Source organism: Dermacentor albipictus, chromosome 2 (genome assembly GCF_038994185.2).
Source record: "Dermacentor albipictus isolate Rhodes 1998 colony chromosome 2, USDA_Dalb.pri_finalv2, whole genome shotgun sequence".
NCBI classification, from domain to species: Eukaryota; Metazoa; Arthropoda; class Arachnida; order Ixodida; family Ixodidae; genus Dermacentor; species Dermacentor albipictus.
In genome coordinates, this window is record NC_091822.1 from 142730564 (window position 1) to 142758138 (window position 27575).

General features: G+C 45.2%; 2 protein-coding genes across 3 annotated transcripts in view; one reads left to right on the forward strand and one right to left on the reverse strand.

Annotated features, from left to right (window-relative positions):
* The window catches only part of Gnf1 (germ line transcription factor 1), a 63528-nt gene extending 43737 nt beyond the window's left edge, over positions 1–19791 (reverse strand). The window contains exons 1-11 of the mRNA XM_070534030.1: positions 19560–19791; positions 19078–19290; positions 18733–18787; positions 18504–18587; positions 14573–14781; positions 10404–10478; positions 9827–9944; positions 9334–9426; positions 5441–5526; positions 5103–5234; positions 2080–2259 (exon numbers count right to left, since the gene is read on the reverse strand). Of these exons, the coding sequence (XP_070390131.1) occupies positions 2080–2259; positions 5103–5234; positions 5441–5526; positions 9334–9426; positions 9827–9944; positions 10404–10478; positions 14573–14781; positions 18504–18587; positions 18733–18787; positions 19078–19290; positions 19560–19562 (1248 nt within the window). The 5' untranslated portion in view covers positions 19563–19791. The remainder of the gene's footprint in view (positions 1–2079; positions 2260–5102; positions 5235–5440; positions 5527–9333; positions 9427–9826; positions 9945–10403; positions 10479–14572; positions 14782–18503; positions 18588–18732; positions 18788–19077; positions 19291–19559) is intronic.
* The window catches only part of LOC139056133 (2',3'-cyclic-nucleotide 3'-phosphodiesterase-like), a 67422-nt gene continuing 58887 nt past the window's right edge, over positions 19041–27575 (forward strand). Inside the window, exons 1-2 of one of the 2 annotated variants that reach the window (XM_070534033.1) lie at positions 19041–19127; positions 20161–20212. In XM_070534033.1, coding sequence (XP_070390134.1) covers positions 20164–20212 — 49 coding nt within the window. In that variant the 5' untranslated portion in view covers positions 19041–19127; positions 20161–20163. Of the gene's footprint in view, positions 19128–19922; positions 20064–20160; positions 20213–27575 lie in introns of those variants that run through there. The other variant, XM_070534031.1, reaches the window with a different exon arrangement.

Below are 27575 nucleotides of genomic sequence, written 5' to 3' on the forward strand. Positions count from 1 at the left end.
CCATATAAACAAGAAAATGTGCGAGGCGCACGAGGTTGAGAACAGTATACCGCTGCTCGCCGTGGCAGTTTCACCACAATACTCACCAGCCCATCTCACGTCAGCATGCCAGCACGCACTCATTTTCTCATTTCAGTACCAGCAAATCCTCTCCGGGGTCATCGCACGCGGCATTCACAGCTGTCTGCCAATCCTACTGAGATAAGCATCTTCGCCTATCTGTTTCACAGCCCGTGGTGCCCTCGGAAGCGTAGCGTATGCTTTTGATAGACGATAATCGAAATGCGCCACTGTTCCTGGCTGCAGATTGCGATCACATAAGTTTTCCAGCCGCTAGATTCCACATGAACAAGAAAAGGCACGAGGCGTGCGCAATCGAAAACAGTATATTGCCGCCCGTCTCACGTGAGAACGATGATGCACATAGTTTCTTATTCTGGTACCCGCAAATCTCCACCTGGGTCATCGTACGCCGCATTCACAGCTATCGCTGCCAAACCTATTGCAATAAGCATCTTCACCTATCTGTTTTACAGCGCATGGTGTGCAGTGCCATTGGTAATGTACTGCATGCTTTTAGTAGGTGATAATCTAAACGTGCTGCTGTTCCGTGTTGCAGGCGGCACGATGTGGGCATTCCGTTTCGCTTCGGCGGCATCTACTGCTGCCCACCAGCTAGATTTCGTTTCGGTTTCCCATCGCCATCTTAAAACACCATGAAATAGAAAAACAACAAAACACGCCACAGGCCGCCGGAGCACCACCAGCTTGGCATGAATCGGCCCCTCGTGCTGCAACGATCTGCGTGATGCTTCGCAGTACATAGATGTCAACAATAGCTGAGTCTGTCAAACTTTTTTAGTTATTCAGATTGCACGTTTTCTTGGTTAGTACGTTTTTTCTCATGGTTTCTGCCAAAACCGTATGAACGAGGTTCTACTATATTAGTCAACCATGAGAGCAATAAGCTTATGCACAAGTGGCCATTACTCAATCAGTGCAACCTAACTTAGTTAGAACACATCAGTTTCGAGCTGCCAGACAAATGTATGAGGGAGAGACAGAGCGAACACTGGCTAGCTGCAATGCCCTCGAACAATGGCTAGCTGCGATGCCCTCGCTAACTTCAGAAAAAGGAGGTATACCTAGATATATGTGAGAGCTGTAAAAAGCGATACCACCAGAGAAAGATGAACCGAAAAGGCGCCGTAATGTGTGGGAATGAGCATCTACAGCTTGCGCAGAACACAACGCAGATAGCACGCATGCATGATAGCAAGGTGTACTGTTCACAGCCGTGAAGAAGCCTTCACGGAATACACAGACAAGAAAAAGCTTCAAATGGTTCTCTATGGGTCATATCACACTACCCTCACAAAGCAAAACTGTGCAAGCCGAACCTTAGAAGATAACACTAGATGTAATGTGATCCAAAGGTGACCATAGCCAGTTCACTGAGCGAGGTAAAAGTTCTGAAGCGGTCACGCTGCGATCCATCAAGTTTCCGCAAAAATGGCGGCGAGTGTTTTTTGCCTCATTTCGTCATCTGCTAGCCAAAGAACTTCCAGAGAGCAGCCAGACCGAAATCGTCCTGCCTGGTTCTGGCAGCCCACAGGTAGCCAGAACCATCCAGCCCGAGTGAATGAAATGGTCGATGAAGCAACCCGAGGAAAACAGAGGCGCTCTGGCTGGCTCGAGTAGCCTGCGGGTAGCCAGAGGTGGAAAATTGAAGATGCTCACTGCAGTGATCTACGATAGCCTACTTATGTTCTGGTGTACAGTGTTGGTAGTGGCACAATTGACAGCACGCAGTCCTACTATGATTTTCCTTCAAAGTGAACACTCACACAAGACAAAGATGCTTCAAACACATTGCAGTTGGACAAAGTGCCACAAGATGCCGCTAGCAGCACTGCTACTGCCGTCCATGGCCCCAGTAACCCAGTAAACCGTAAACGGTAATAATAGCAAGCTGCAACAATGACTACAAGCTAAAGCTCTAATGAGTGCAATGCTCGGAACCCAATAAAGAGATGCCCCACATAGTGCTACATAATCTTAAGTTTGCAAATTACGTACCTTGCGTATCTTGGCTGGGCCTGAGTCCCGGCCCGCAACAACGTAGGTGGTATTGCGGCTGACACTTTGAGTGACCTTGGCGCCACAGCGCTCCAGCAGTTCCTTAGCGTCATCACGCTCGATGCATTCCAACACTCCAGTCACCACTAATGTCACACCTTTCAGGCAGCCAGGAGTGCCCTGCAGCGTTGAGTTGCACACTTCAGGCCTCAGTACTAGGACTGAGCAATTTACCGATTATATATATATATTATCGCAACTAACCCTGTAACAGCTAGCTTTAGACCAGGCTCAACTCTGATGTCACCTATTCAAATACATGCAAAATGCAAAAATGCTTTAGTAAAAAAAATCCCTGGACCCGTTTTAAATAAGTTTGCTGCATTTCTGTTGGAAAGTTAAATTCTAGTGACTGTATCAAGCGAAATTTTGATTTAGGGGCTGATGTTTTTTGACAAAAATTGGTAATACATGTAAAGAAAAAAAACAGGACACATAAAATCATGAAGTTTGCAAATTCATAACTACACCAAGAACAGATATAGCAATTCTGTAAACTACATCTGTTAGAGCATCTAAAGCGGACACACTTGGCATTATCAGTTTACAGCTTACATGAATTTTTTACAACATTTACATGGGTTTTGCAAAAGTTATATTTGCCAATTAGCAATAAATTTCACAGGGATGTATTATTAGGTGCAGCTTAAAGAACTGTCATATCGTTTTTCATTGCTGAGTTTGATAGTTGTAAACTTCGTAGTCTCGTTGTTGTTTTTTAACTTGGGTATTTTTAAGGATATTTGCAAAATATGAACAACCTAAATAAAAATATCCGCTTTTCAGTCATTATATTTTAACTTTTTCTTTGAAATGCTGCCAACCTCACGAAATACTGTGCAGTGGTTGCTAAGAAAAACAATTTCTGCATTCCCAAGTGCTTAGAAAGTGACTAGCAGCTAAAGCTTCCTTGTAAGGGATTTATCTAGATGACCTCAGCTCGTCATGAGTGATCGTCACTTTTCGGCTTTGAACAAGCCCTCCTCACAATGTAGATGGTGGTAGGTATTCAGTTATTATCACTTTTATTAAATTAAATTTCCCCCAATATTTTTATGTTACACGAAAAATTAATCTTTATGGTAGCTCTTCCGTTTTATTAACCCTAAGGTGTCCAGCCAGATTAAATCATGTGCACAAAATCCACTGTGCCAGAATTGACATTGCTGCTTCTCTTGCTCAACAGCAACCAAACGAACAGACTGAGCTACAATGTACACACTATAAGACGGCGCCAGAATATGTCACAGGACAAAAGCTGTCCAAGCATGCTGCACTTTTGGTGAGCAGGACAAGTAACTTAACCACAGTTGGGCTCATGATTGCAAGTGAGTGAATTTTATGTGTTTGACATATATAGTCGAACCCACTTATTACAACATTGAAGTACCCCGAAAATTCAGTTGTTATAACCGGGTTGCATGAGAAAAATCGAAATAGGGGGATGGCAGAGCTGCTGTGAGAAAACTATAATGGCGGGGAGGCAAGTGCCCCTCCCCACCACTCTCCTCCGTCTGGCTGCTGATTGTATTCACTCGTTTGACTGTTTAACTCTGCTTCCTGCATGTTACGCTCACATGTAACAAGCCGTTGCTGTTGGTGTTCAAGAATAGCACTGCTATAACAACTACAAAGAGGAGTCGCGGGCATCTATGCGAGCTGTGCCAAGGCATCACTTTGATGGCCCCCAAAGGCGTCCTTTAAAAAATGCGAGAAGGTTGCTGCGGCAGCCTGTCACCTTGAGAAATCCAGAAGGAATGTTGCGACGAGATCACTACAAGCATCTCGCCATCAACATACTTTTCCGTGGCTTGCACAACAAAACCCCACGTCTGTCGGCCTTGCTTATTATATGTGAAGCTCGCCGACATCTTTCTTTAAGGCATCTAGGTGCTCCACGTAGTGCTGTGAAAGGTTTCTTGTGAAAACAAATTCCTGGAGGAACTGAATCATCTTCTGAGCCTTCTGTGAGGACAACGCTGTGGCAGCCTGCCCTACCAAGCCATCGCTGCTGTCACTATCTGATGCAAGCACGTTTGCAACAATCGCCTCATCGGTTAGAAGCGCTTAGTTTCCAAATCTATAGCAGTGCACTTTCTTTTCACCGGCAATGTCGTGCATTGCTAATGAACAGCGGGCAAATCAGCCATCTTCCACTTTGGTGGCAAGACAAACAATGCCGAGAAACCACATGGCCAGGAATGACTTCGATGCAACCTGCAAAGACGAGCGTGAGCGACCTAATCCATTTGCAGAACTGCACAGAATGAGGGGCCAGCGAGCAATCTGGGAGAGCAACAGTTGGCGTGGTCCATTAATGTTTTGGAGGGTGGTGCGCAATTGAGCTATGGGTGCAGCCCATTCGTATTAGGATGGGTGGAAGGGTGACGGGAGAGAGGCGTGCGAGGCTGGGGGTGCATAGAAGGCTGAAAAACTTGCGCACGGCGGCTGTTAGGGCAGCAGGTCACCGTGCAGTGGACCGAATTTCTCTTGCCTTATTCTTTTCAAGGATTTTGCATTTCATTACCTCTCGGCACAGACACCCAGTCGTGATAACTGATAATGCAACACGGGGGCAATGCAGTTAGCAGGTTATTTCACCATAGAAAACATACAAAAGTTGATGGTGCAGCAGCCTCTCATTGTTATAACCGATATAGTGTTAAAGCCAGTATCGTTATAAGTGGTTTCAACTGCATGTGCACTCAAGCAAGGTGTCAAAGCGATATCGAACGCAAGCGTTGATTCAAGTAACACGGTTTTCTTTTTCTTCAAGAAATCATGCACGAAAGCCATCAGTATTGACTTTGTTTAGGCCACGTATCTAAATTTACAAATAATGGTAATCAAACAGGTGCGGTTCCATCACTACATGTATCATGCATGTATGATTCCTTGTGCTGGCAGCATCAGTGATTGAGGAACTGGACAACACATAAAAATCGGAGCTATGCCGACAGCACCTCTGGTATGTCTCGTGTTCCCAGCAACCTCGGGCCTTCCCTGTTGAGGTAACTCTGGTAGCTAGCAGCATTTCCTCTCCGAAAGGAAGGCGTGGTGGCAGCAGCCGGCTTCCCTTTCTTGGGTACCTCTTCCTTTGGAACAGTTAAAAAAAACATTAACAGAGAAATGACTTTTTCAATATCTACAGAGCATCACGAAGCTGTCCAACGTTACCTTTGAACCTACAGAACTCAAAGTACTGTACTTTCCATGCCAGATGAAATCCATACAACTCACACTAACCCGCCACACTTTTCTTTGTGCATACTAAACATGAACTTTTGGAAATAAAGCATACCTTAGAAGGTGCAGGCTGTTCTTTCTTCACAGCTTGCTTGCCAGGTGTTGCTTCCTCAGGCTTCTTTGACAGTGGGCTGGCAGCAACTAATGAAAAATTGATAACATTACATCAGAAAAGGGTATCTTGTTTTAAAAAGCACAAGGACATCACATGCAGTCAGCTTTTATTAGTTTGACATCGGTCGGACAGGAAATGCTAGTCTAAAATACACAATGTTCGACGTGAAAAAAATGTTCCTTGAAAAGTATGAACATATTTTGGGGATATTCAACGTGGTCAAGTTAAGGCAACAGAGTGGGCTAAAATATTTTAAATGTAACACGCTGGTGCTGTATTATGGTACAGTCAAATCTTGTTAATTCAAACTCACGCTGTGGTCCCATCAAAGTTGTGCATTCCAATGAATAAAAACGCCGGATAATTCGAACGTGCAAGCAATTGCAACAGTTAATTCGAACGTACTGCGCTCCGACAATGCTCTCAGCAGTGTGCCAAATCATGTGGTGGCGCCTCATCTGACCAGCATTGCTCTGACCCTGCCATAGAGGAAAAGCTTAGGAGAGACCCTTCAATGCTGCGCGAAAAAAGTATGAAAGAAAGAAAAAGAGGGAGAGAGATTAAAAAGGGGGAAAGAAAACGTGGCAGAAATTTCACCCTCTTTCAAATGCCAAGGTCACAGTTTCTGTGTCACGCTAGAAAATGTGCGTATGTACATCCGTCTCAGCCACGCAGAGAAAATGGCAGTGAACCCTTCTCCTTTCTGCTTCCTCTATTTTCTGGTTACCCGCCGTGGTTGCTCAGTGGCTATGGTGTTAGGCTGCTGAGCACGAAGTCGCGGGATCGAATCCAATTTCGATGGGGGCGAAATGCGAAAACACCCGTGTACTTAGATTTAGGTGCACATTAAAGAACCCCAGGTGGTCGAAATATTCCGGAGTCCTCCACTATGGCGTGCCTCATAATCAGAAAGTGGTTTTGGCACGTAAAACCCCATAATTTATTTTCTGGTCCCATGTTGACCTTGAACGCTGTGGCTGCAGCGCAGAGTGAAGCAGTGGCGGAGGCTCAGTCAGTCAGCCCAATCACCTGCGGTGTCCCCATTCTTGGTGCCATAATGTTCTTGGTGCGTTGGCTAAGCTTCGGAGGGTGTGCGTTAAGTGTTACAATTGCAAGCATCACGGCGAGCCAGGGCATGTATGGCCCACTAAAGGACCTCCAAACAAAAGTGGACATTCTGCACGAAGTCAACAAAGGCACCCTTTGCATGACAGAAATCGCCAAGAGATATGGCATCACGTCTGCAGAATGCGGATGCTGGGTCGGAACTAGTTTGCAAGCTTTGAGCGACGTTCATTGAGTCACTGTAAGACAAACGTGTGCAGGTGCGCATCACTGATTATTTGTTAGTGACGGATGTCCTGTAATTTGTAATTACATGTGCGAATAAATTTTCCGGAACTTCCCACACGTGTGTTGGCACAGTGCACATGCGCCATAGCAGGTAGCAATTACCTTCCTTTAATCCCAACTTCTTTTACTACGAGCAAACTTTTGGGCCCCTTCAAGTTTCAATTATCAAGATTCGATTGTATTTAGCTGTTTCAAAAGTGCAATAATTTTGTAATACACGAAAGTTTTCAAGATTACACTGTCTCATTTTTCCTGATAAAATTATCACCATAAAATTACGGTTGTAGTATATCATGGCTCTTTAGTAACGGCAAATGAGTTCTGAGAAAATCCGCAAGGTGATGGAAGTTCCGTGAAAGGTAAATAATATCCGCCTGACAACACTGCAAAGCTACACAGGTAACCCATATGGGTTTTTCGGAAAGCTTTGCAGCTGAATAAAAGTTTCTTGCGACCACGTTCCAAACTCCCAGCCACCAGCCAGGTGATGCCAGGTGGCAGCAGCTAAGTGATGCCGGCCGTAGGGCGATTTTTGAACTCTGCTTACTTGCATGTGCACGCACGCACACTTTCCTAGACCCCAGACCTTCTTCTGTAATGGTTTGCTTTGGAACCAGTTCGCTCTCACGAATGTCATTGGTCGGCACTTCGTTGTCGTTGTCCCTGGTGGGCGTGACTATAAATTTTGTTGTCATCACACAGGCTGTCAATCATCTGGAAGCGAACCAATCGTCTGCTACAAGTAGAACTGAGGAGAAGTGGTTCGCTCAAGGGTTGCACGCAGTCGCAAACATGATCTTGAGGGTTGCTAGGGCAACAATGGCCGTCTGGTTCTGCAATCGCCTTGACCTTCTCTCTTTTCTTTCTTTTTTATGTCCCCCTTCCCTTTCCCAAGGCGCTGAGCCATGCTCCCTAAAGGCCTGCAGAAAACAGCGCCTCTTCCCCTTTTGAATCACACACTCTTTCTCTCTAGCCTCCCGCTGACTGGCGAGACAACAGAGACTCTGATAGCGACTTCTTTTGTTGTGTTGCCAGTGAGCGTTGGCCAAAGACGAGAGGCAATGGCCCGACGCGTTCGACATGAGTGAAGGAGAGCTCTGAAGGCATTTTAGGCTATCCAAAAAGATAGTGTGATGGATTTGTGATGAACTAGAACATCATGGATCCCAAGATTTAGTAGCATTGACACTGTGACTCAAGTGCTGTGCGTGCTACGTTTTTTTTGGCACGGATTGTTTTCAGCAGTGCATCTGGAATGTAGAAGCTATTGGGTTGTTGCAACCGTCAGTCCGTTGTGCCATTACCATTGTAGCTGGCGTCATTACAGTGTAGGAAAAAGAGAAAGGGGTGTAAGATTTCGCTCTATGGTGCAGGAAAAAGCTGCAGTCAAAAATGCTTCCTTGACTGTGACAAGATTCTTGAAGTTGTGGGATGTGTAAACGGAACTCTCATCGCAACCGACCGCCCCAAGAAGCTTAGCCATGGCTGAACGAAATCCTCCTAGAGCTGCGGCTTAACGTATGGTGCACCACCTAGCGAGAGAGAGAGAGAGAGAGAGAGGAAAGAAAGACTCAAACGAAAAAATTTAACCACCAGCCAGCTGCGTCGGAAGCTCACAGTTATTATTGGAAATTAAATGTGCAAGTGTTGTATACAAGCCAATATATTTTTGCAAAACTAGCAACGTCCTTCAATTACTATATTGCCCCCAAAGTACAAATAAAAATGATGACGTGACCTAACGGCAGAACGCCGCTCATTCATTAGTCTCCTTCGTGCTGCGACGTTCCACTCTTTCTCTGAGTCATGTAACTCAGACACAACAGCTAAGTGAATCAGTTCCAAAGTGAACCGTTATAGAATACGGCCCTAGGTCTCCCAAGGATTACTGCAAAATAGGGCAGTGGAGATTCTTGACACGCTCCCCTCTGCCTATGACTGCTGTTTAGTCGAGGGCTGCTTTTGCAGAGGCCCACGTAGGAAGGTGACTGACAGCATGTAGCGGAAAGTATGGGGAAAAAAAACGCAATAGCTAAAACACTGCCATAAGCACTGCCGCAGCTGAGATTTACTAATAAGTTGAGGGGCTGTGGGGCAAAACAAACTAATATATCCATTTATGTAAGGCCATTTTCAAAAATTCGTTTGGTAGTATATTCCCTGCAAGTGCAAGGCAACACACTCATTGCAACATGCTGCTCAGGTTTCAAGAAAACGTGTTCTAGGGTGCCTTAAACAGGCATCTAAAGCACAATGTATTGTAAAGCGCATTTACAATACATTGCAGTTTCTGCATTTAGCGTAATTTGAAATGTGGCGGTTGCAGGTCATAACCAAACCTGCACGCTCGTGTAGAGCAGCAGAACGCCACTGCCTCTGAGCAACGATCAAAAGTGCAATAGGTGTCGTCAAAGGACATGGGGGCATGAGCGCTGTCACATGTCTATGCAGCCTCAACAAATTAAGAGATCTGTGCACACCTTGTGATTCAGCTTTTCGTTTCTCTGGTGTAAGCTTGACTGGGGCCTTTTCCTTCTCCAGCTTCTTGCTAGTTTCTGGCTTCTGTGCATTACCTGAAACAACGAAAATTTTTCACAATTTTTCAAATATAAAACATCATGCTCTTGACGCTGTCATTAGAAGCTTTCTAAAACAATTATGTTCCATTTACACATGCAATTCACACACTAGCATGAAAAAGAAGTGACAGTGCCGAATCAGTCATGCATTTTCTTGTAACAGGTGCTTGTGTTTGAGAGTAGATGGCAACGTTGAAAGGCAAAATAATAAAAAAAATTTAAAAGGTCACTGTAATTATTACAGGAGGGCTTGACAATCTCAGACACACCTTTAAAAAGATATACTATCACGGTATCATTTGTAGCTTCTTTTTTTTTTCTTTTCTTATAGCACTACTTGCACTACTTATAGCACTGGCACCATTTCTATATACAATGCAAACACGACTCCCACCTTTTGATGGTGATGCCTTTCTTGCACTGGGACTCTCAGTAGGTTTTCCAGATTTCTGGGACCTCTCAGTGTCTTTGCTGGCCTTCCGGGGAGTTGAACGTGTGGCCAGCTGTTCTTCCTAAAAGAACATTTGACGTCAAAGTGAGACTACAGGGAACATACTGCACCTTTTTGGAGTTTCAATGTTGATTTTTCTCAATGTAGAAACAAGGGCAAACAAATTTCAGTAAATAAAGGCATGTTAATGCAGTGCGTAGATATTCACTGTTGTCATGTTTCTTTCAATAGTCTGGCATTCGGATCACTCACACATGTTTTTTAATCCCACAAAATCCGATTAAACAAGGTTTTACTGTAACTACTGCCCTAACAATTTTACACAATACTATTTTGCTTATTAGGCACATTTATAAAATATCGCACTTTCATTTACTGATGCAGTTGGGATTGTGGTTTCAAATATTAGTTGCTGCACTTTTTCAATGGTAGAGGCCAGTGGCAACTGAAATGACTAGTGGACTTTCTGTAGACCAAATGTTTCAAGCAGAGCTTATGGGACACTAAAGGCTTTGCTCACCTTTGGCTTTTCATCAAGCGTTTCTAGTGTTTTCTGGAAATCATCGTCATCATGAGACTCCTTTGAAGTCGAAACCTGCAAAATGTGTGGCACGCACCACAAGTTGTTGCAAAAACACTGTTGAAAACATTCTACAGAACTCGCAGCTCCTAATGTGCATTTGTGGGCAGCATGTATTAAAATAAACTCTGCCATATGCTTTGGACATCCCTCCATTTACCTCAATAGGTGATGAATTGTTATCTATTGCTGGCAAGAATTACCTATTGCAAAATATTTTCAGAGAACAAAGAATTAACAGTTTAGAACAACTATCATGTGAACTCACTACAGCGACCGATTCCCACTGCGCCTAATAGGCCAGCCTAGTTTCAGATAGCTGCCCACAAGTGTAGTTTCATGGCTGTTTCTGTGCTGGTTATAGGCGTTTTGAGAAACTATAATCTTTGCATGGCTAGTGTGGTGCTCCCATGCACATGGAAGCAGTTACTGTGACATGGAGCCATTTAGCAACAAAGTGTTCATGCAACATCTTGCTGCGTTCTAGCTGTCATTTGTGTGTGCATGTGTGTGCACACCAAGGAGGATATATAAAAATTGCTGGAGTGGAGAAGGCGCGCTCCGACCGAAGCCTCCGTCCGCCATCTTACCAGAGGCAGAAAGCGCGCTCGGCTCCGGCGGCACCGGCTCACGCTGCTGTTTTCGTGAGTTGGTCTGCAGTGCAAGTTATGTGAGGGGCATGTAAACACCATCGATTTGATTATGGTTGCCTCTTGCGTTGCCTACGGATGTGCGAACAGGCTGAAGAAGGGTTGTGGCCTCACGTTTCACCTGTAAGTACACGAGGACACGTTCATTGAGACACTACGCTCGCGTTGCCGATGGATGTCAACTTATAAGTTGTGTGCGTGTGTGTGCAACGACTAGTAGTCCTGGAATTGCCGACAGGTTTCCAAAAGATCCGGAGCTGCGGAGCCTGTGTGAGCGGGCTGTTCGCCGTGAAAGGTGGCATGCGAAAGATGGAGATCGTCTTTGCTGTGTGCATTTCGCGCCGGAGTGCCACTGGAAGCTATTTTTTTTCAGAGGCCCTGCCTACATGCAAGGGCTAAGAGACCCTGCGGGGCGTCCAGTAATAGAAGGGCTGAAGAAAACTGGGTTCGTTGGATTTTTGGTGTGCATAACCAGCACAAAAAAATTGTTCGATGAGCTTGTTCGCAAGGATCAGCTGAAATACTTGCTGACCCACAAGCTTAGCCAGGATCACGCCGAAAACTTCTTCGGGTCCATACGTGCACGAGGTGCTCATAACAACAACCCAACCGCTGCGCAGTTCAAGGCTGCATACAAGCGTCTGTTGGTTCAGACAGAAGTGATTTCATCAATCTCTGGAAACTGCTCCCAAAACATAGTCTCAATTCTAAATCTAACAACTACAGGAGCTTTGGTAGGTGAAAGCAGCATGCTTACTGATATGCGCAGGTCATCAATCCTGCAGGCCGACGACCACAACTATACCCATCGCATTGACTGCCCAGAAAGCTTGTCAGCTTTTGTCGGTGCTGTAGTGCCGTACATTGCAGGTTTCGTCGTTCAGAAAGTTCGTTCAACGGTAACATGTGAACTGTGCATCGCAGCCCTGCCCTCGGATGAACTGGCACCTTTAATTAGGCAAAAGAGCCGAGGTGGACTCATTTCACCGTCACAAGACGTCGTTGGCCTGTGTGAAGCAGTTGAAAAGGGGCTGCGATGGCTACAGGCAGAATATGATACTATTGAAATGGTGACGGTAAGATCAAAACACCTCATCCTTGAAGTCCTGGGCACCTGCACAGAGAAAAACTGGTTCCAGAAACTGGAGGACCACATCCTTGATCTTGATCCACTTGATAACCATATTTATATTTTGTGCAAAAAAAATCGCTGAAATATATATAAAAGTGAGAATACACCACATGACGAAAGAACGAAACCGTGAACTGATCAAAAACAAAGTGAGACCACTTTTGTCGAGGGTGATTATTTTCAATCACCAGTAGGGTGTTTGTCATGGTGTTCTTGACGGTATGTGAGATTTTCTCCCTAATATCTGCTCATTTGAACTGCCTTCTGTATATCAGTTGGCTGCTGGTTGATGGTAAATAATTGACTACAACTAGAACCACACATTTGCATTCCTTTCTAAATGGGAGCAGCTGCATTACGCTTTTATCCTTAATATTTCTACAGTTACACTGCCTTCTACATGCCACTTTTCTGCTAGCTGATGGAAAATAAATGTATATGACTAGAACCACTCGTTTTCGTTGCTCTGTAAATGCGAATAACGTCATCCACAGCGCGGAAAAGCACGAGCGCGGCAGTGCTAATTAAGCTTTTCTGCTTAATATTTGAGCTGGCAAACTGCCTTGTACATGCCAGTTTCCCTCTGGTTGACGAAAAATAGACGTTAATTACTAGAATTAACCGCTCGTTAGCGTTGCTTTGTAAACGCGAAAAAGCGCGGCTGCGCTATGCTTTTCTCCCTAATATTTCCGCAGTTAAATAGCCTTCTTCACGCCAGTTGGCTGCTACAGTTGATGGGAGATAACCGTTTACAACCAGAAGCACTTGTTTTCATTGGTTTCCGAATGCGAGCGCCTTCATGAGCAGCGCGAAAAAGTAGAAGCGCGGACAGGCGCGGCTGCGCCGCTGCCTTTTGCCACTGGTAAGATGGCCGCCGGCCGTTCGGCGCGGCTTCACCCTTGCCCATAGGCGCGTATAGGCGGCTTCCACTCCAGCAATTTTTATATATCCTCCTTGGTGCACACACATACACGTGCTCAGAACACACACACTAACTCAACACAAACTAAAAGAAGTTGCACCTCCAGGCGCCGTGTCTGAAACAGATAAGTAAAAGCCTTTTCAATGTTTTCCCCTTAGCTATGCATTACTGTTTACCACCATACAAACACATTTATAAAATTATAATGTTTTAATAAGATTTTAAAATTTCATGCCACTGACCTGAAAGTTTGAAAAGCTGCTGTCACTGGTGCAAAACATATTGAGTAGGTGGCAGAAGTGTGTAGCTGAACAAACGTCACAGTGTCAGTGTGGCTGCCACGCTCGAGGCATGTACCACACAATAATAAATTGTTACTTCCGAGATTTGCAAAGAAGTAAAATCTAGTGAAGTTCATCGAAGGGTGAACGTACAATAATGCATGTCTGTCACAGCAGCAGGTACATGAATGGAGAGAGAAAATTTAAACTGGTGTGTCATCTCTGAAAGATGCTTGTCACCTGGGTCAAGCATGCCGAGCTTTGATGCCAGAGCATGACAATACTCGTCCTCGTAAAGCCCAATGACAAGTGCAAGCATTCAAGGCCTGCATGCCGAGTGTCTACCGCATTCTCCTAGTCGCCAGATGTCGCAATAAGTGATTACCACCTGCCTGAACTGCTCAAGGCGGCAATGGAGGAAATAGTTCAATCAGACGAAAAGGTACACCAAGCAATGCACGAATGGTTGCACAGCCAAACAAAATTTTTTTCAATGGGAGTCCAGGCGCTCTGCAGGTGCTGCAAACTTGTATTGAGCAAGGGAGAGATTACATATAAAAAATCAGATAGAAGCGTTTTTCATTCACTCAATAATATTTATTAGAATTTAAGGTTTTCATATGACTGAAACTCATGTAACATATGGTACTTCATATGAGCTTTTACACGCCAACATTCTAGCTGCTGCCTGTAGTCAACATATGCAAGCATGTTTTAACTTCGTGTAACCACACTTTTCCCTTTTAGTTGGCAGTAAACAACTCTGCCGTGCTACATCCTGCCAATAATTACCCTGTGCTTCTGTGAGCATGTGATATACCTGAATTTTGTGCCGATAATAAAAATATTTGTATATACGAATGCAAGTATGTATCCTTCCTTTCTTTGATCGAGATTGCTGTTGTAAGTGAATGGGCAGAAAGTTACCCCTCCCACTGAATCACAATGAACGCGTAACATAGGTGCTTCATTAATGTATATTGCTCCCATAACAAAGCACATTGCAAGCCTCATTAGCTATAATATACAAATGATGAGCATTATAGAAATTTGCATGAAATAACACTTTCCATTTACGTGCTCACATTAAATAAAATACGGAGGTGTTTAAAGAGGGTATGCACCTTTTTCGCTTGAGCCGCCTTGAGTGACAACTTGGAGGCGGGGCTTAAGGAAGCACTTGTGAAAAAATCATCAGCAGAAACGGGCACAAGTTTCTGACTTGGAGGTTCCTTGCCATTGACTTTCCTTACAGGCTTCTTTGGAGATGCATCCTTTGAAACTGCAGCCTGTGATAGTTTGGTAGGCTTCGATGCAACTGGGTCTTCCGAGCCTTGAAACAAAAGGTCAAAGCAAATGACTCGCAGGGCTGCATGCAATACATTACATAAGAAATATTACACGTCCCAAGCTTCAGCACAGCCACACACTGCATTACAATATTTTCGAGTAATATCACTTGACATCCATGCCAGGTGGTCAGAAGGCAAAATCATGTGAGAGAAAAATTGAATTGTAGGCCAGTGATAGTGCACAGAGCTGGGTTTACTAGCATTTTGTACCAAACTGTTCTTCTAGCACATCGCTGGTTTTAGACATGAGCGAGAGATTAAGCAGACCTACAGAGACGTCCGTTATGCCACCTTAGGGGCTGATTTCTTGAGCCATTTTGATCTGCTCGTGGGCATGAGCTGCTGTGCCAGGTGGATAACATTGCGGATCTGTCAGTCAACGGTTTTCTGTCGCACGCTACTGCTCTCAATCGTACTTTCATCAAACTGCCAACCTCACTGTATGCAGGTCTACTCAACGAGTTCCTGGAGATTAGTACACAGCCTCCGATGAATAAAACCTCTAAACACACTGTAACCCATTGTATTGTTACCAAAGGCCCACCCATTCACTGCTGCCTCCGCTGACTCGGTCCTGACAAACTTCAAGTTGCCCGCAATGAATTCGAGCATGTGTTCCAACTAAAAATCATTCGTCCGTCATGAAGCTTGTGGTCATCAGCACTAAACATGGTGCCTAAGAACAAAAACGACTGGCGGCCTTGTGGTGCTTATCGCGCACTGAATGCAGTCACGGTTCCTAACTGATACCCGCTACCCAATATTCAGGATTGCACTGCCTTTTTAACCGGCACAACAATATGTTCAAAAATCAATCTTGTGAAAGCCCATCACCAGACTGTCGTTGAGCCAGCCGACAATCCAAAAACTGCTATACCTACCCCATTTCGCCTTTTTGCCTTTCGGTTTGCGCAATGCAGCTCAAACCTCTTGGCGTCTTACATAAGCAGTCACCAGAGGCTTACTATTTTGTTTTGCCTACATAGATGATCTTCTTGTCACTAGCACCGATGTTGAAACCAACAAAGCACATCTACACTAACTTTCCACTCAACTTCGTGATTATGATCTTGTCATCAATGTTGACAAATGTCAGTTTGGGGTTCCGAAGATCGATTTTCTCAAACATCACATCACCAATCATGGCATCACTCTGCTGCCTGACAAGGTTCCGGCCATCATTGACTACTTGCCACCAAAGTCCACACATAGCTTGCGACATTTTCTCGGACACACACATTTTTATCGCCGTTTCATCCCCGCATGCTCTAAATTGGTGCAGCCTCTCAAAGCACTCCTTTGCCTTTTGAAAGCCAAGTCTACCGCACTTCCTTGGGACACAGTCGTTGAGCAAGCTTTAGCTGCTGTTAAGACTGAACTTGCACAAGCTGCCTTCCTGCATCATCTTTCACAGAGTGCTCCCACTAGCCTTATGGTGGATGCTTCTTTGGAAGCCATGGGAGCCACTCTTTATCAGTGGATTAATGGTGCAAGGGTTTCCATCTCCTTCTTTTCCTGCAACGTATGTGACAGTGAATGCTGATACAGTACTTTCTGATGGGAACTCCTTGCAGCCTACCTTGCAGTGAAACATTTCAGGTACTTCCTTGAAAGGTGACAATTTAGAATTCTTAATGACCACAAACCACCTATTTTGGCTTTACAGTCCTGCAGTGCCACCCGTACTGCTTGAGAGCTCCAACATCTTGCTTTCACTGCCGAATTCAGGACAGATGCACACTATGTCAAAGGCAGTCTTAACAGGGCAGCGGACACTCTCAGTCGTATTGCCATCAATGCCACAAGTTCTGTTCGCCTTTCCTTGTTTTCTCTCGTGCCGGCACAAGCATCCGACAATGAACTTCCACGACTCCGATTTTCTACATCCCTCTGTTTGGAGCAAGTCAACTTTCCTGACCATGACATCACACTCTGGTGCGACATTTCACCTAACAGTACCCGGATTTATGCTTGGCTGTGCCGTTTTTGATACACTGCACTCAATCTGCCATCCAGGTGTACGTGCCACGCAATATCTCATCACCGAACATTACGTTTGGCGACGCTTACGCGCTGATATATGCGACTGGGTCGGCACTTCTACAGCGTGTCAATGTATCAAGGTGCAGTGACACATCAAGCCTCCATTGGTCAAATTCCCTCTCCCCAATGCACGTTTCGACACCACTGATTTGGACATCATTAGCACTTTGCCACCATGCCATGGTTATATGCATTTGCTTGCATGTATTGATAGGTACACATGGTGGCCTGAAGCAGCTCCAATGCCTGACATAACGGCAAAGACAGTTGCACATCCTTTTCTGTCTACAAGGATTAGCCGTTTTGGAGTGCCATCAATAGTGACCGCTGATCGAGGCAGACAGTTTCGATCAGCACTTTCCACGTCTGTAACATCCCTTCTTGGTTGTGCGCACATTCGCACAATTGCTTACCATCCTGCATCAAAAGGCAGCGTCGATAGGCTACATCAACACTTGAAAGCTGCACTAACCACTCAGCCTCACGCGAAGGGTTGGATATTGCGCCTTCCAATCGTGATGCTCGACGTTCACTTAACACTCCCAGCAGAACTCCGCTGCTCTGTAGGTGAGATGGTTTACAGCTGCACCCTTCGTTTGGCCGGTGGCCTCGTCAACCCCGTATCCACGTCAAACATTTCAGATCCATCTTCCTTCGTCCAGGATATAAGCATTTTCATGCACAACTTGCGTCCATCACCAACCTCTGCTCACATGAATAAGCATGACACTTTCCTACCCTCAAATCTGCAAACATCCTTATATGTTTTTGTCTGTGCTGACACACCTTGTCGTTCTCTTCAGTCCCACTACGACGGCCCTTTTCCCACCCTGAACACCATTTCACAATCCTGCACAATGGGCAAGAAGACGCAGTTGCTATCGTAAGGATCAAATCAGCTCCCATTATCAACACCCCCGTCTGACCCCCGCTTCAACTGACCACGGCCACTTGTCCGCGGGGGGGGGGGGGGGGAAGAGGTGCACGTCAGACATGAGCGAGCGGTAGGGTACGGCTTAAGAGACGAGGAAGAGGAGTTAGAAACAATGGAGTTGATGAAGAGAAGGGACGAACAAAAACCCCTTTGCTCTTAACTGTGCTTGGTGGTTTCACAACTTCACTGAAATGATGACACAAGCAAACTGTGGCTTTTCACATTTTCATAGATGCTTTCATTTATTTTTTACCTGATTTTACAGTACATAAATAGTCAAATTTCCCTACTTTATTTTCTCTCCTCGTCTCTCTAGAACAGCCTTCTCTAACCTCCTTAAGGAGAGTAAATAGCAATAAACATTGTGCGAGGTCACAGACCAGCAGTGCAGTTCTTCGGTGCTTGTTGTCTTGAGTTGCCAAACTCGCATGAATATAAAGCAAGTTTGTTTTTTTGAGATCGCCAGCCCCAGAACGATCTTTATGTTATATTTGGGTTCATGGCATGTGTAAGGGCATAATATATATAGTTTTTTCTTTCTTGGAGAGATCAAAAACATGTTATATTAATGGTTGCATTATTCACATGCAAATAAAGTAGTTTTCCTTTTTATGAAACCAGACAGCTTGTTGCTATTTTGGAACAATAATGATAAAGCATATTGCTTCCCATTCATTGTCACAGAGAACAGAAAAAGGCATTGTCAGCCATGAATGATGCACCTACCTTCATCAGAGTCAACAATTGCAGCTTTACACTCTTTGGTTTGCTTCTTGGCCTTTTTGGGGATTGGTTCTTCATCTTCCGAATCTGAACGAAATAAAGGCCCTCTTTTTTTAATGACGTCTGTCACTGAAGAGCTTTTTAGAACTCTGTACTTAAGTAATTTTTGAGACAGCTGTATTATGAGTATATGCAGCTCATGCACATGCAACTTCATTAAGAGTCAACTAACCGGAATCAAGCATGACAATCCTCTGCCGTGGCTTTTTTCCAGATTCCTTCTTTTCCTAAAAAACAGGGAAATAGAGAGCAGCAACACTGAAGTCTGTTTTGGTGAACACATCACTGTGGAATGTTAAGACGCTGAGAAAGAGTCCACGAAACAAGTGCAAGTTTATTTAACAGCATCACAAAAGACTGTACTTTAGCCTTGATAAGTTCAACAAGCGAGAAAATTTCTTGATTCTCGTTATTTTTGTCACCAATCGCCATTCTTGCCTGATTGAAGATAACCAGATATCCCAAAAGAAAAAGAAAAAAAGAAGTTAAGAAAAAGAGAGCTGTGAAGTGTTCGTACCTTCGCTGACTTGGCCGGCTCATGTTTTTCTTTCTTTGGAGCTTCCACAGGTGAAGCTTTCTTCTTCTTTTCCAAGGCCTTCGGTTTCGCAGGCTCTTTCTCCGCTTTCGCCAACTGTTTGGGCTTGCTTTTCTCATCAGGTTCTCTTTTTGTATCATCGGCAGCTCGCTTCACAGGCGCTGACCCAGAAGAAGCGAAAAACTTGCGAATGTCCTGCGGTTGAGTTTCCGTTTGTAAGGGCAACAACTTAGCGCTGGAATTCGACTGAAGTGTCCAGGAACACTCCGTTGAATTATTTCACCACAGAGACATTTAAATTTGGGAACCTGTCGGCGACCGTGAACATACAGGGGCATGCAGTCGACATGCCGCGATGCCGAATCCCGAATTGTGATTAACTGTCACGATTTGCACAATGAATCTGTAACTTGCGCGTACTGGCTTTTTGACATCCGTAAAAGACGTAGAGCGGGAATACAAACCATTATTAGGATTGTTGCTTGTCGCGCGACTGCATCAGAAAAGCGCCGCAGTATGACTGGTTTTAACTCGGGAACTACGAACGAAACAAGCTCCCATTTTACGATACCACCGCAACAAAAACAGCACTTCGCGCCATGCTACGCTTTAGCCATGCTTCGCGCCATGTCTTGGGACCGGTTGCCAGCACAGCTCAAGAAACTTTGAATCAGTGCTTTTGATTACCTCGCTGATTCTTTGCGTAGAATTAGGCCATAATTGATATAATTGCAACAATTATAAAGCCATCATTGTAAGAATATGTGTTAAGGCACAGACGCGACCACAAGATTTAATTATGTAGAGAGCTACGTTCACGTCCACCACTGTTGCTTGTTTTTTAAACAGTCTTTTTTTTTTTTGGTTGCGTTGATGACTCGTTGCTCGCTGTTGCTAGTCTCTCATAGTTTCGTTTCGAAGCTGTGAAGTGTGGTCTTGGTTGTCGGGCGGGTCCAGTCCATGTGAAGGTTGGTGAGAGTTGTTTCATTTGGACGCGCGATTTATAGTTCAGTTTCTTTACTCTGTTTATTTACCACTTGTTTCAACGCGCTGCCGCTCTTATAGGAAATGGATTCAACCGAGGAGGGCTTCAGTTGTCAGCCGCCGGCTCCTGCAGGTAAGAAAGCTGGTATTTGTGGTATAGTATGATATAGTGTTTGCAAGAACAGCTACGGATTTATCGTAACGCATTAGCGAAGGCGGCTGGTCAAGAAAAAGATGCTTTGACGAAGGAGAAGCGTGAATTAGGCGCCTGACGGCGTCTGCAATCGAAAGCGCAGACGCCGCGGCCCTCGGCTGCTTTGCTCGCCACATACAGCTCGTCATGAGAAATCTAAATGCAGTCAATGCCCCCTTTTGATGCAGTGCTTGCACTGTTAGGTTTCTTTACCGGAAGCTTCCCCTGGAAGCGCATTCGGTGTCGTGTTTCCACCCGTTTGCTCAGGGCGAAAGTAAACGAGGCTCTAGTTGCGAAACCCGCGAAAATTGAACTGCATCCGCTGCAGCGCTTAGAGTGTCATGGTTCAATTATCAAAATATGCGAGAAGATCGTTCATCATGCCGCGTAGATCGACTGGCATGTTCTGAAAATTTAGAGTAAATTTCTTTTCAGGTTTTTCAAAAAGACGCGCAAGACTTGGTCGCATATCTTGCAAAGTATATATACTTTTTTTTTAGTGTCGGTTTCGTGATAACCAGAGTCCTTTCATACTTTTCAGAAAGTACTCTGGCGATAACTATTCGATCTGTTGAAAGGCATCAGTGGCAGAACGTAGTGGATGTTCGCTACTTCAGTTCTCTTTTTTTTTCTATCTTTTCTTTGTAATTGCTTGATTTAGTACATACGCCCTATATATATTCGCCATACGTTTGTTGAACGGGCGCACTATAAACAAAAACATTGCATGAGATTACGCATTGCATAAAATGAATTTTATATAAGCGATTCCAAGCATAGCAAGCGTCGCGTACTTGTTCTGGTACAATTTTAGAGGCGATATTGATGGATACCAAAAGGGGAAAAAATTACCATTGTAAGGCGTTCATGTAAGTTGCAAATGCGGGTTGAAGCCAAGCGTTTATTTAATATCATTAATATGTCGATTATATACATCCATCCGAAATTTTGCATAGAAATACATTGGTGCGGCACATATTAGGCATCTGGCGGCTGCCGTTACTTTCATAACGCTATGGATGTGCTCCGGAATTGCAGCTTGTACCTCAAAGCTACCGAATAAAAGGAACTCAAGTAATCATAGCCACCTAGCTGCACCGTTAATTAGTTCACACTATCCACTTTCTAACGTCCGCCGCTGATATATTACGCTGCGAAACAATTTTTTTTTCGTGTGATCTGTAGTGCAGCGTCCCCAAGAAAAAAGAAAGAAAAAAAACACTTGGCGCTCGCTGCAACGACCGCTGCACCTAGTGAAATATTTCCGCTTAAAATAAATCGCGCGAACCAACATTTCAGTCACTTTTTCTTGCTGATTGTTTTACTTTGACCTACCCAAAATACAGCGTTGTTTCGCCCCCTCGTTTTTCTTTTTTTTTTCTTCTGTAGATAGTATTTCCACTTTTCAGCATTGACGTGATAAGCGCCAGCGATTATAAGGGCGTTGTGGAGTTGCATGCAGTTGCTAAGATTAGTAGCGTTCAGTTCACACTTCAATTACTACAGCTAACCTCATCGTCATCATCAGGCTGTTTAATATCCACTCCAGGACGAAGGCCTCTCCCTGCAATCTCCAATTACCCCTGTCCAGCGCCAATCGATTCCAACTAGTTCATCGTTCCACCTTGTCTTCTGCCGTCCGCAACTGCGTTTCCCTTCTCATGGTACCCATTCTGTAACTCTAATTGTCCAACGGTTATTTAACCAGCGCATTACATCACCTGCCCAGCTCCATTTTTTTCTCTTGATGTCAATCAGAACATCGTCTATACGCGTTTGTTCTCTGATCCGAACCGCTCTCTTTCTGTATCGTAACGTTATGCCTAGCAATCTTCGTTTCATCGCTCTTTGCGCGGTCCTTAACTTGTTCTCAAGCTTCTTTGCCAGTCGCCAAGTCTCTGCCCCATATGTCAGCACTGGTAAAATCACTGATTGTACACCTTCCTTTTCAATGATAATGGTAAGCTTCCAGTCAGGAGCTGACAATGCCTGCCGCATGCGACCCAACCCATTTTTATACTTCTATGTATTTCCTTCTCATGATCAGGGTTCCCTGTTATTGGTTGACCTAGGTAAACGTACTCCTTCACAGACTCTAGAGGCTGACTGGCGATCTTGAACTCTCGTTATTCATCGTTATCTGTGTCTTCTGCACATTAATCTTCAACCCGACCCTCACACTCTCTGTGTTAAAGTCCTCAATCATTTGTTGTAATTCGTCTGCATTGTTGCTGCATAGAACATTGTCGTCGGCAAACCGAAGGTTGCCGAGATATTCGCCGTCGATCCTTACTCCTAAGCCTTCCCAGTTTAATAGCTTCAATACTTCTTCCAGGCACGCAGTGAATAGCATTGGAGAGATTGTGTCTCCCTGTCTGACCCCCTTTTTTATAAGTATCTTCCTGCTTGTGCAGAATTAAGGCAGCTGTCGAACTTCTGTAGATATTTCCAAGGTATTTACGTAAGCAGTCTGTACTCCTTGACTACGTAATGCATATGACTGCTGGTATCTCTACTGAATGAAATGCTTTTTCGTAATCTATGAAAGCCATAGCAAGCATGCAATATGTAACAGAAGAAGAAAAAAAAAACGAGAGACGGGAAGTGCATGACATGACAAGTGCACCTGCAGTGTAGATGTAGATTGGCTTATTGTACAGCTAACCTAACCGTTCCGAAACCAAGCGGCGTGGATGCATGCGTCACGTCATTCGTCAGGGAAAACAAAATACAAAAACGAAGCTTGCGAAGTTCTGTGTCCTTGTACCTGATTTTTTTCCTTGAGTACTTTCACCTGTGAAGTCTTCTTTTGCCTCTTCTCCCATGCATTCGCCTTTGCAGGCTTTTTCGCCAGCCGCTGTCTCGACTTGCTCCTTTCGGCATCAGCTCGTCTTTTTGCTTCATCACCAGCCCGCGCCAGTAAATTGCGGATGCCCTGCGGTTGAGTTTTCGTTGTAAATAAGTGCAGTGCAGTTACACCGGGTTACGGGTAGTTTCGTAGTCGAGAGCATGCTCGGCGTCCGCAACATACAGGTGCATATTAGGAAACAAACAACCACAGAGAGAGCGCGCACAGGACAGGTGCAGACTGTCCTGGACAGTCTGCGCGGACTGTCCAGGACAGGACAGTCTGTCCTGTGCGGACAGACTGCGCCTGTCCCTGTGTGCGCTCTCTCTGGTTGTTTGTTTGCGCAGTTATAAAACTGTTTACTAATATGCGCCAACTCGCCCAACAAGAAGTTCATCTAAGGTACAGGTGCATTCAGGCGGATATACCGATATACTTCAAGGCACGTAAACGTTCCGAGTCACTTCTATCCTGCTGTGACCTTAAGTGCTTTCGTGGGCACTGTCGAAATTCCGTCATAATTAGCGCACACTCTCGTGCGGGGTGGTATCAAAAATGTTTCTCGAGACTGGCTCTGTTTCGAGGAAAGTAGTCGCGCGTTCAAATACTGTCACGATTTTTGAAATAATCCCATTGCGCATGCAAAACAGCGCTCCCAGCCTTCCTGCCCCTTTGCTAATACGTCCTGGAAGCGTCTTTTCCGGAACTATACTTGAGCACCTTCTTCGACTTGGACTTGTTTTCAGCAATCGTGTCAGAACAACGACCTTTTTGAGCTCGGTCTTAATTTTGGGTGAAAAAGCGAAATAAGCGGGAGTGAAACCTGGCGACTAACCAGTGTATTTTACGTCGGCGATCATCGCTGTAGCGGCGAAACTTAGGTGTACGGGCACGACTCTCGAGACGAAGCACCCGTTGTTGCATGCAATATAGAAAAGCCCATCGTTTCCACTACCGAAAAAAGTCGCTGCGCAAGTCTGCCTTTTTCGACGTTCACGGCATTTTGCATCAGGATAGTGTCCCGAATGGCCAGACCATCTACACTAAGGTGTTCTTTTTTGTTTGTTTGTTTGTTTACTGCCTCGTTTTAAGTCGTCTGAGGGAGGACGTTCGGCGAGAATGGCCTACTCTGGGGCGCACGAGGAGCGGGATGTCGCACGACGACAATGCACCATGTCACAGATATGGACATCCGCACACGCAACTTGATTTTCGGCGTACGTGTTATCGACTTTTGGTGTTCGACATGTTATCGTAAATGGAGCGTCACCTGCAGTTAGGCGGTCTGCCGTTTTTTTTTTGTTTTTTTTTTTGACCCCCTTCGTCTGACGGCGACAAATTGTAAGTAAGCCGACCATTTCGAAATGCAGTTAACACAAGTGCCCGTATAGTTAAGCGCATGGCGAACATTGGTGCTAACGTCTTCTGCCGTTAATTGCCATTAGCATAAACTATAAGCATTACCGTTCAGTTTCAAATGCGTGTACTGTATCTGAAGCTCGATATGGGGCGATCACGAAACTATACTTGTAAGCAAATACGAAGAAGAATAAGATGCTGACCCGCCTTATAGTTTAGCAGCCTGCAAATCACTATATATAGAACTTCCCACTACTCAATATAAAGGAAGCACGGAAAGAAATGTTGATTATGCAGTAGCGTACCGTCCGTAGACCTGCAGCGGTATTTTCGGGTGATCACTTGCGCGAGATTTGGCGTGACGGGGCACCCTGCGTATCGGTGACAACGTATCGGGCGCAGCTGTGCCGATAGACGGCGTACTTGACACTGAATATGCGAGGAGCGCTGTCGGCCGTAGGCGCCGACGCATCCGTTGCCAATTCACGCGAAATCTCGCTAAGTGACGGTATCCCTGAAAACGGTCGCTCGAAAATAGCGGGCCCGATGAATGTTTTCACAAACCCATAAAGAGCGTTACGGAACCGCGGTATACAGTGCCTTGTTAGTACAATGCTTATACGCGTCAACAAAGAAATTCGAAACGCTAAATTCGAAAAGCCAGCTATTGTAAACCTGGGAGAGTTCCCTACAGTGTGTCTATATGAAGAGTTAACTGATGTATTGAAGTATACGTTAAGGTATACAAATGACGAGTATTCTATCGGATACGTACAGTTGATCCACTAGTATCTTGGATCTGTATTTCGAATACTTATCGCCTCAGTATCTTGTACCTGTATCGTGATATAATTTCAAAGTACCTTTTCCCAGTCGTGCCTAAACATGGAGATACATACACCAAGATGATGATTGAGGCACGCCGTATAATGGGAAGATTAATTTTGACCACCTGTGCTGAAGAACGCGCACCCGGTGCACGGTATACACGGGCGTTTTCGCGTTGCGGCCCACATCGAAATGGGGCCGCCACCGCAGCCGAGATTCGATCCCGCGACCTCGGGCCTGTAGCAGCGCGCTGTGCTATCGGTCGGTGCGATCGACAATATCGCACCTTAATTATCCTGACATACAGCATTAAGTATAGTCACCTTGCGGGAGAACTTGGGAAGTGAGCGTTGCGCCTGTATATGCAAACGTTTTACACGCTGGAGACTCGGAAGATGCTCCTCCGTGCAGAGCCGAAGCCTTTGCTCCGGCACGTTGTGCCGTACACACGCAACGCAACACGCAGATGGGTGATGGTTTGCACATGCGTCCACGACAGGGGGCGAACGTAGGCACATTTGTTCGTGAACCGCCATTGGCACGATCGATGCAGATCGAACAACAGACCGAGCAGGTCACTCGTGCTACCGGGCAAGAGCGTTCACGCGAAGTCGCGGCAAAAGAAAAGACCCCGCGGTCGCTTTTGCAACGCCCCTTCTCTTCGCGCCTTTCTCTAATTTCCCTGTCTAATCTCTAGGAAACATTGGTGCGAGGATGTAGTACGTAATCGCCTTTGAAAGGATGGAAGTCGTCGTCGGCTGCAGAATTTCCTGGCCGGGAGAGAGGGTCGTGCATATTTGCGACAGGATGAACAAAGGCGCTTCGGCTTCCGCGGAGCCCATTCAGCACGAATGCGAGGTACGAAAGGAAAAGCAGAAAGAGGTTTATCGAAGATGTATATGTTGTGGGATCTCGTTAACCACGTATGTTTGAGGAGTTTTAAAGCGAAGGTTTCTTTGCCTCTTCCTTCGAATTTTGTGCTGCTTCTGTGTTTATGCAATTCGCTTCGGGAGGTGGTTCAGAGCGTGTACAGATGTGGCAGGAGCGTGACGGAGAGGAAAGTCGACGCGAGAAACTTGTTTCGACCTTTCCAATCGTGTGGCGTGTGCACAATGCCCTCTGGAGCTCTCCGGGTGCCGCCACATTAGCCTCTTGACAGCTGTAATTATCCGTGACCCCCCCCCCCTCAAAAGCATTGCAGAAGTTGCAGCACTTACCTTTCTGTAGTAGCGTGCAAGTCCAGAGGGAAGCTAAATAGGATGGTTGTTCCCATATATGGGGAAGAGCGTGGGAGGGCGAAAGAGGGAAAAGATGTGAGAAGGCAAGGAAACAGCGCTTGCGGACCAATTGAAGGTACGGTACCGTACACTTCTGGCTATTCCTGAAAATAAACGCCATGCGAATTTGTCAGGCGGGCAACTGACGCAGAGCGTGCAGACGCAAAGCCGCATTAAAACACCGTAGGGTCTGTGCGACACTGCGGAAGTGGTCGCACGTCAAATCAACGCTTCTGTGCCCGCCGCGATAGCTTGACGACTGTGGCATGTGGCACCGATGTTGGGATGTAAACTTGGGATTGGCTTCTTTCGAATTACAACAGTGGACTCCATGCGGTTTTGGTCCGAAAAGCTTGTGTGAAACGACATTTAAAAACGTTTCGGTGCGATTTCAGTATAAGAACCAATCGAGCATTGGCAATTAGGGGCACTGATATGCTTCATAAACACCGGGAATCGCATATATATAGAGCAGGTTTGTCTTCTTGAAAGCATAAGCATCCTTTTTTGTATTCTCTCACTATTTTTTTTTTCATAAGCACGACTAAAGGCAGTAACAAAATAATCGACGCAACTTGCTATGAAACTGCGATATGCTGGCTCATTCACATTGTTTCGAAAGCGCTCCCCTATTAGTTGGACGAATTTGGCTCATTTTGATCCTTACACTAGCCCCATCTGGCCCATTTTTTATTGGAAATAAGATCTGCGCACATAGTTCGCTTGCGTTATTTGACCCATTTCGCGACACTTTTTCAAGAGGAAAGTTGCCTTGTTTTTCTTGTCATTGCATCTCTAGTGGCATAGTTTCGGTTTGTGGATTTGCCTCATTTCGAGAAGAAAAACAACTCGTTTATATATTTATTTTGCTTAAATTCCCCATGCAGCACAGTAGTAGACGCTCTAGTGGAGAACTCATTGCATGAGCGGTTATAACACGTCTATAATTCGACCGCCGCGGCTGGTAGTCGAACCTGCGACCTCGTAACCA